Genomic DNA, 9,305 nt, shown 5'->3' with positions numbered 1-9,305 from the left:
CCAAAATATTTACGTTAACTTATAAAAACAACGAACCCACCCTTCTAAAAATGTGGAACGATATGTTTTATATTTTGTAAAATTTATAATGAAACTGTGACAGGGGAAAAAAAGACGACTGACGCGGTCTACTGTTCTTCAGAAATATCTTCTTTTAATATTTACAGTTTGTTCAAGTGCGTGACCGCAATTGCGATTTCAATATACAAGTATCATAAATAGACTAATTATACACAATGCGAATTCACAAACACGAAACACTGAAAGTCTTTTAATAAGGGTGGAGTTGCAACATGGAAAGCAATATGACCAGACACTGCCATGCACATCAATCTGAGCTGCTTCGATTGGAACAGCCTATACAGCTTTAGCTCATTGTTTGCATTATTCTATAGATCTATATATCTCTTTCTAGTTTCAACAGAGATATGGAAAGATTACGATGCTTTCTTCAAGTGTTTACGCATTCGGCAGCGGATATCAGTGATATTTTCGATATCCAGTTCAAACAAAAATGGCCAATCTCATTGTAGGCCAAGTTAAAAACGCCCTTTGCACGCTCCGCCATAAGCATGCAGAACCTCGATCTGGCAACTGTACATGATAAAAATAGCCGGTTAACCCCGACACGGGAATCACTGAACCGTCTATATTTATTGTGTAAATCTGCCCGATCTAGGCTCTGCATGCTTATGGCGGAAGCGTGCAAAGAGCGAATTCCCGGTTGATCGTCCCCGCCCGCATCCTTTTTGGAAGCCACAGGCTTCTATGTTCTATTTTTTGCTCACCTCAAAATGCACTTTTTGTCATGCTTAAAACATGCATAAATTGGGTAAAATACATAGAACGTTTTTTAACACTAAATATTTTGACTCTACTTACGTTACTAGTAAGATAGCTAATAAAACGCTTGAGGTCATTTGACCTGAAAAGTTGGCGGCCATTTTGAATTTAAATCCATGGCGGCAATCTTGGAAAAAAATTATTTTAAAAAGCCTGCATCTTCCTCTTTTTGAAGAAACCCGGACGATCAACTGGTGCGTTTTTTACTTGGCCTATAAGATTATGACTCTTCTCAAAATTGGTTTAATCGAGCTTTTCCATTTCAATATATCTTCGAACCTCGGGAAAAAGCCGTGCCGTTGATTCGTGCAGTGACCGTTGGAATTACTTGAAAGACAAATATATAAATTCTTAGGTCTGCTAATACTGTGCACCTCCTCTTGCTCGACACAATGGCATCGAAATTTCGCAAGCATTGGGAATAAAGACAAAAAGGACGAAGGTATTCAATGCCAAAAATTGAAAAGTCGTAAAACTATATACTATTCGTACATCACAAGTATGACAACTATTCAAAACGGGTTGATAAGGGGGCTTGCATTGGACAAAGGTTTAGAAAATTATCTAATTTTGCGGTGAACAATTTAATCTTTATAATGCAGAATTCCTAGTTTCTACATTCTCACTGCGGAAAAACTCAGTTTACGGAATAATTATGACATTGTTCGAACACTTTTAAACATCAAATAAACATTTTGTATTAGGAAGAACAAAGTTTCATATACGATAAAGAATCAGCCTCATAAGTAGAGTAATGAGATAGACGCCCTTTGCGGACACATAGACGCAAATAAGACAGTTTCTACACTAATTAACCTTGTGACAGAAGGCTTTGTTTTAAAAAGCTTACATTAAAAAACAACGCACACATTCACGGCCACTACACAGGTGACGTCACGTATCCGTATAGTTTCAGTCACTCGTCCCAACCGCCCTAAAATCCAAGAGCACTCGACCTTGTCCCCAGGGCCTACCTTGTTTGCATCCTCGTTTCGAATAGTAAGCTCTATAGGATTTGGACTTGCATCCTGTATCCTGATTCGATAGCACAATTAGCCGATATCGTGTAATTTGGTGCTCTTATTTCCAATGTGAATTACGTTGGGTTTTTTTGCACGTTCATTGGGGCGTGGTTGACAGAATTCGGGCGATTCACAATGCAGTTCGCCACCAAGAGTTCGCCATGGAGAGTCCATTTTTCTAGTTTACGGTCGACAAAACATGGCCCATTTGAATGAGTGTCAGTAGACAACTTGAACTATTTTGTTATACATGTAGATTGGGGCATAGCGTTCTGCCGCCTCAAAAAAAAAAAAACACATTGATAAAAAGAAAACAAAAGGGCAAACAGATACTCGAATCAATCCTTTACGAAATTACTGACTGGAAAAACGAACAATTTCAACGCTTTGAATTTGTCGACATTCTCCCACAATGCACTGGGAAAAATGAAATCTTCGTGGCAAACTCTTGGTGGCGCACTGCATTGTGAATCACCCGAAGTTTATGGTTAATTGTACATTATTTGCCTGCGTATGAGCTCACCGTTGTAACTTTCAACGTAATGTCTTCATGAACGACCGGTGATGATAAAAGGATGCATCTTAATGAGCAACTCATCAACATTATATAATACCTCGAGTATCTGCGTAATATTATTACAATATTATAGTATAAATAATTATTTTAAAGCAGGGTGATCACTAGATCATTACGTTTATCATCAAGTTACAGGCCTAGATTCAAATACTATTGAAATTCAATATACGGGCGTGTTATCAGTCACATACCTAATTGGTTTATAAATCCAAAAACGAGTTATAATTTCATCTATTTGTATTTGAAATTTTGGTGAGTTGTACAGCTTTTTCCTTTAAAAGGAAGCACGAAATATATGTTGAAGTCCTGGCGTATTCGATGCGAGAACACCTTATTTTTTCTTATTTTTTTTTTGGGGGGGGTGTCTTTTTTTTCAAGCCGTGTTCACTTCCTGAAATGTTTTTAATTCTGGCCGCATTCGTTTTTAATTTATACATTAGTCAAGAATATAAACCCTTGGTTCCCAACACCCTTTAAAATTGAGGAAAACGGCTGATGGGACAGTATAATTGTTGACAAGGGCAAAAAGAGGAAACGCCAGCAAACGAGCATTAGAATGAATGTCAGCGTATGAAAAGTGTGGCCAATCAGTTTTGTCACATTTCAAAATACCGGAGTTTCCATCAGACTTTAATAACTGGCCGAATTCCGGCCCAAAACCGCCTCAACTGTCCAAGCTGGGCCTCCGTCGTTACGGTATCCACTTGTCACATAGCACCAAATTGGTAAGACAAATACAACTAGCTTTTGCTTTCTTGTGACCAACAAAATACATCCGTTGTTCTACTGTTGTTCGTGTATTTGTCTTTCTATGCGTGGCTTGGTGTGTGTTTCATCAAAGCATGCTGGTGCTCTCTACAACGGTGCCGTCCGTTACCTGTGACGAGCAGACAGACTTATTTGGCTTCACCTACAAAACAATCAATCAATATTAACCAAACTTGATAATTATTCATGACAAAGGGACGTTCGGGGTTGTGCCATAGGCCCGCCCACCATTGTGGTTTGTGTACATTTCTTCACTGTATACGTGTGATCCAATTTCATCGAGCAGTCCTGGTCACCTGACCAAAATGTCGTGATCTAATTGGACAATGCGCAAGAAAAGGTCATGAGCACAAACAAAAGATTGATGATGAGGAACAATAGAAAATCATCGATTTACACCATAAACAAACCAGTGTGCATGTGGCTTTGTGTTTGCATTCAACCGGGGTTGAACAATAGAGGACATCATAAGGTCCACAGTTCCCGAAGGTCCACAATTGACGATCGTGTACAAACCATATGGGAGGTTTGCCTAAAATGTTAGAGTAACAAAAGAGGGACAATAGGGGGTCTACGATTGCAGGCAAATGCACACTTGTGTGTGTGTGAGCAATGCGGGCCGTCAACGCGTTATGGAGAAATGTTTGATTGTTATACAAATAAGGACCAATTTAATGGGGGACTTTCGGCAGTCCCACAGCGTCTTCGGTCCCCATAGTACAATGGGACAACTTTAACCTTGCATACTCTTTGCGGGCCCGTGAACAAAAGAGGTCCACAGAATGCATGAACGCTGTGTGGACTTGCCCACGTCCACACTAGGTTCCCCCTCTCTGGAAAACAGCTTTAGAGTCATTTTGGGTTTATCCGTCGCAAAATGAAGAGGAACACTCAAGGAAATCATGATAAAAAAAATTGGGTTGGAAGAGTGTTTACAGTGGGAGTAAATTGAGTTTTTTTTCTCCGGTTTTCTTACCAACACAAATACAAAGGAATGTCCACAGTAGATGTGTGAGGTAACGCTGTGTGTAGTCCCCACAACTACGGAACATGTGTGTTTAGCGAAGCAGAGGTTTTGCATGACTATTTTTTTTTTTTTTGCCTTTTTGTTTGATTTTTTTTTGTAATACCTGCCGTTTCTTGCCGGCGCACCACCGCCCCGTGAAAGCGTCTCGGAATCCCCGCCGGAAATTCTCGTTGAAGCCGCAGTAGACGAACGGGTTCATTGCGCTGTTTGCGTAGGCCAGCCAGGTACAGATGAACCACAGCTCCTTGGGGATGCCGTCTGCCTCCTAAAAAATTAGCATCCAAGGAAAGACACCAAGGAACGGGAAGAATCAAAGGAGGTCGGTAAATTATTGATTTCTCGGCTGTTGGAATCTCACCCATTTATGATATTATCGTAAGGTCAGTTTGGCACAGCGGTGCTTCAAGTCTTCGACTTCCACCTCTATGGCTCGGGTTTGAGTCCAACCAAGACCAACATGTGAACTAAGTTCTCAGTCCCCGCCGGGCTCCGTAGGTTTTCCTTGTAGGCCTATAGGTAATATCCTTCCAGGGGACAGTTATTTCATACCCGGGAGGGAGATATAATTATTAGATTTATAAATGTCGATCAGCAAACATCGGCCGGTTTTTTTTTTCGTTTGATGACTCATTTAAAAGTGAAGAACTTTTAATATATTACTAGAAAATGAGTGATCTAAAAAAAATATCTATATTTCGCAGTCAGGTTGATAGCGTGCCTGACGGGTACGTTTTAATATTACCATTGAGGAGTCAAGCATAATTTTATTTGTGCAAAGAATCAATGGTTAATTTTAACCCCATGCGTACGGGAAGCGGTCATGGCCGCGGCCGCTTATCCTCATTGGAACGCAGTTGCTAGCTGTGGTATGCCGTGGCAGACGGCTAGTGGGTAGTTCCACAGCTGCTGTTTTTGTGCAGTCCCGCTACCACACAAAGGCTGTGCAGTCATGCGGGCCACTTGCTCTATGTGTGGAGGAATGTCCCCATTACACCCCGTCCTTAAGGGGTTAAAAAGGGGTCGCTCTGGAACCTGATTGGCTATAGCTCGGTGATGTCAGGTAAAATTGCGCGTAAAGTCCATTTATAGCAGAGATCGCTCTGGAATTTGATCAGCTAGTCCCATAATATAGCGTGGTGATGCCAAGCATCTTGGGTACACTTGGGTACAGTACCCATTTTGTACCAGAGATCACTCTGGAATTTAATTAGCTAAAGCGCATGATTGTAAGGCTTTAATGCACAGAGCCCGCGACAGCAAGGAATCGCTCCGGAAATTGATTAGTCAGGATGGTCGTGACGTAGTAATACTTACAATATCAGGCGACCAATCCTGAATGAGATTGAGGATGTGGAAGGGCAGCCAGCACAGCGCGAAGATACTCACCACTACCACCAGCATCTTAATGACCTGTATGACAAAAAATACTGCAAGTTAAACATGCGCGATCCCCTGGCATGCTGGCAGTATTTATACAGTCAGTGTATCTTTTCAGTGTACCTAACCAAAATCAACAATGACCTCAATTGACCCCTAGATGACATTTGACCTCAAATATCTCACGTCATCTAAAGTCCCCCCACCGAAATATTATTGTCACCAAGTTTAGTTGAGAGTGAAGTCTGACTTTTCATATGACAGCACTAAACAGTTAACCTAACCAAAATGGAAGACGCAGACACACAGACAGATCGCAATACCCCCCTTTCTTGGCTTAAAAAGCCAGGGGATAACAAAACAGAACTTTAGGCTAGCTTACTTTTCAAAAAATAACTCAAGAAAACTTGTGGAATGTCGTGTCGTGAGTTCGTCTTGGTATGGACAGAATGGTGAAAGTCTTTCTCCTCGAATGAAGAACTTTTCATTCAATTCACGCAAAGATTCTTTAGGCACGCTAAATCTATAATATAGTAATATGGTCAGGAGACAGTAAGCAGTAAGCATGTAGCAATAGGCAAGCCACCTCAAAGGAATATTTGGGTTTAATAAGTGACATTACGATACAGATTTCACAATTTATCTGCCATAGTTTATTGCTGCATGTGAAAAAAATGCCATGAAACTGGGCACTGTTCGTGAAGGGATGGTTAATTCCCGGTACCTTTCTTTTGGAGCGCTCCTGCGTCGACACCTTGCCTTCCACCTTCACGCCCGGCCCGTGCGTGCTGCGTGACTTGAGCGTGCAGCCGATCCGGATATACGTGACAGACATGAGGAACAGCGGCAGCACGTACACGCCCACAAACAGCAGCGTGGTGTAGACGGCCCTGATCAACTCTTGATGGCGCCTGTCTTCCCCTTCCCAGTACTCGTAGCACCAGCTGATGACTTGGCCGTCATCCCACGTGTGGGTGGTGTGCTTCATGTTGAGGAGCATAGGGATGTTGATCAGGAAAGCTATCAGCCAGACAATGCCTGGTGGAACGGGGGCAGGGGTGGATAACAAGACAATGTAAGCCTATCAAAGATGGTCCAAGAGCCGACACAAAATTCTATTTAGGCCTAATTATTTTTTTCAGTGACTAATCGCTGGAGGTCTTTTCATACATCTGGTATACATAACGAGCAAGTATTAGCCCAATTCGTGTGAGTTATGGGGTAGTTCTTTACAATATTACTGCCCGGATCAGTCAGGCAGTAAGTCAGTGAGATGGACAGGCATACAAGGAAAACACTATTAACCTGGCCCTCTAGGACAGCAAAAAACGGTCACAAAATGTGAAAACCTTCAGTCATGGAAGTGTTACCTTACGCATTAGGCCTACTTGTGTCTGTACGGTTGGCATTAAAGTGACTGTGTCTTTTACACGCGCGCGCACCATGATTACTAGCGCCCATTGACTAAATGCTCGAGCTTCCGGTTAACTTCCAGTTCCATTTGCGCTATGCTACACCGTGTGTTGTTGAATTGAGATGACGTCACAGTAACGAACCGGCTGGTCACATTGGTTCCAATGCTACAACCGTGTGCAGTAGTTGAAATGACGTCACACTTACGAACCGGATATTAAGAACGTCTGCTGGCTCATACTAGTCAGTGTCCCCTCACTGACTGAGCAACTGAGGCCAAGTTCGGGCAAGGACCATTAGTCGACTAGTGGTTGATTTGTGAAGTACCTTATGCCTGCGCACTGATAGCAAAGTGCGAACGTCTCTAGTCAAACGCTGGTCAAAATGTCATCGCAAAACTTCTGGATCCTGGCTCTCTGCTAGCGTTATGAATGCGCGCGGCTATTGGTTACCAGAGATGCAACCAGCCCCAGTAGGTTGGTTCCAAATAGTCGACTAGCGTAGTCAACCACCGTCGACTAGAAAGAGTTCGGGCAATCGTTAGTCGAACTATGGTTAACCATTGGTCAACTATAATCCTTGCGCGAACTTGGCCAATGTCACTGACTGATGAACCCGTTTAACTTTAGGCCGTGTCCGAAACGGACTTCAGGAGCTACGGCTACGTCTACTGTCAGTGCGTCCCCGCGTATTTCAATGGGCGCAGACCTAGACCTAGCTCTAGACAGCTGATTCGGATGCAGCCTAATTTTTAAATCTGTATATCTTTTACCGATGACAAGTCCCGCGTTTCTCTTGATCACGCGAGATTTCAGCGGATGCAAAATGGCGAAGTATCGGTCGCCGGCCACCACAGTCAGTGTCAGGATACTGACATGAATTGAAACACCTGTAACAGTAAAAAGAAAGCATCAATCAATACGGGCGATTCCCAATAGTGCGCCTCCAAGAGTTTGCAACGCGTTGGCCAATCACAATGCGCAAAATCTGTCGACCCAACGCCCGTTTGGAAAAGGTCGACTGATTTCGCGCATTGTGATTGGCCAACGCGCTGCAAACTCTTGGAGGCGCACTATTGGGAATCGCCCGTATTGGAATCGGGGTTTTGTTTTTGTTATACACAGGGGGGATCCAGGAATGTGTGCAAGGGGGTTTAGGCCCGTCAGATTTAATTTTTTTATGTCCGATTGTGGCGGACAGGGGCACACAATAAAGCAGTACATTGGGTTTTTTTTGTTATTTTTTTGCGTACTATTATAGCTGCCCCACCCCTCTGGATCTGCGCCTGAATTCGGGCGATTCACAATGCATTGCGCCACCAAGAGTTTGCCATGGAGAGTCCATTTTCCAAGTTTACGGTCGACAAAACATGGCCAATTTGAATGAGTGTCAGTAGACAACTTGAGCTACTTTGTTATAGATTTGGGCATAGCGTTCTGCCGCCTTAAAAAAAACCACCATATTGATAAAAAGAAAAAAAGGGGGCAAACAGATACTCGAATCATACGCTTACGAAAAAAACTGACCGGAAAAACGAACAATTTCAAATGTCCTTCGCTGCGAATTTGTCGACCATCTCCCACAATGCACTGGGAAAAATGAACTCTCCGTGGCAAACTCTTGGTGGCGCACTGCATTGTGAATCGGCCGGTGGCAAAATGATCAAAGAATATTCGACTCAGGTTGAACATGAACCACGAACCTCTAGATCGGCAACGAAGTTAATCCGTCACAGATGTAAAAACTGAGGTTTGATTTATATAGCAGATGAATGTGAATTCGTTTGAAATCGCAAACTTTGCAGATAATAAATCAACTGGGTAAAAGCACTGCAGCTAGTTGTAATTCGAGAAAATGGAATGTGCTATACTTGACACTGATTTAATGCCAAAATATGGTCTTTCGACTTTAGTCTAGGTGTTATTAACGCAGTTCGAGCGCACATATAAACATAAATCTATCACGTGACGTACATCAGCCAACCAGCGAGGAGTGGAAGTCACGTGGTAATTGCGACAGACTTTTCAAATACTTTCTCAAGTCTTGCTCGCTTTGTTTGGAGATTGACGTTGGCTCCTTGATACTCAATCGCGCGCAATTCAAACCGTTTATCTTCTACCTTGAAATCATCTGCGCAATCTTGTCAAACGATCGGTCTGTCTTAGCGCATCCGATCCGTTTCGAGGCATCACTTTCATCATTCAGCTCAGCTAAACGGAGTATGTAAACACGTGCGCCCAGCGTGCAGGCATGCAGTTTCAGCCCTGGCCCAGATTTG

General features: G+C 42.8%; 1 protein-coding gene across 3 annotated transcripts in view; it reads right to left on the bottom strand.

Annotated features, from left to right (window-relative positions):
* Positions 1-2,797: 2,797 nt before the first annotated feature.
* The window catches only part of LOC119731276 (neuropeptide FF receptor 2-like), an 85,727-nt gene continuing 79,219 nt past the window's right edge, over positions 2,798-9,305 (bottom strand). For all 3 annotated transcript variants that reach the window (XM_038204409.1, XM_038204408.1, XM_038204410.1), the window contains 5 exons: positions 7,800-7,916; positions 6,339-6,652; positions 5,552-5,647; positions 4,341-4,502; positions 2,798-3,352 (listed from right to left, as the gene is read on the bottom strand). In XM_038204409.1, coding sequence (XP_038060337.1) covers positions 3,278-3,352; positions 4,341-4,502; positions 5,552-5,647; positions 6,339-6,652; positions 7,800-7,916 — 764 coding nt within the window. In that variant the 3' untranslated portion in view covers positions 2,798-3,277. The remainder of the gene's footprint in view (positions 3,353-4,340; positions 4,503-5,551; positions 5,648-6,338; positions 6,653-7,799; positions 7,917-9,305) is intronic.

The sequence above is a fragment of the Patiria miniata genome, unplaced genomic scaffold (genome assembly GCF_015706575.1).
Source record: "Patiria miniata isolate m_02_andy unplaced genomic scaffold, ASM1570657v1 HiC_scaffold_23, whole genome shotgun sequence".
Taxonomy (NCBI): domain Eukaryota; kingdom Metazoa; phylum Echinodermata; class Asteroidea; order Valvatida; family Asterinidae; genus Patiria; species Patiria miniata.
Note: the sequence above shows the minus strand (reverse complement) of the source record. Positions and strands in the feature narration are given on the sequence as shown.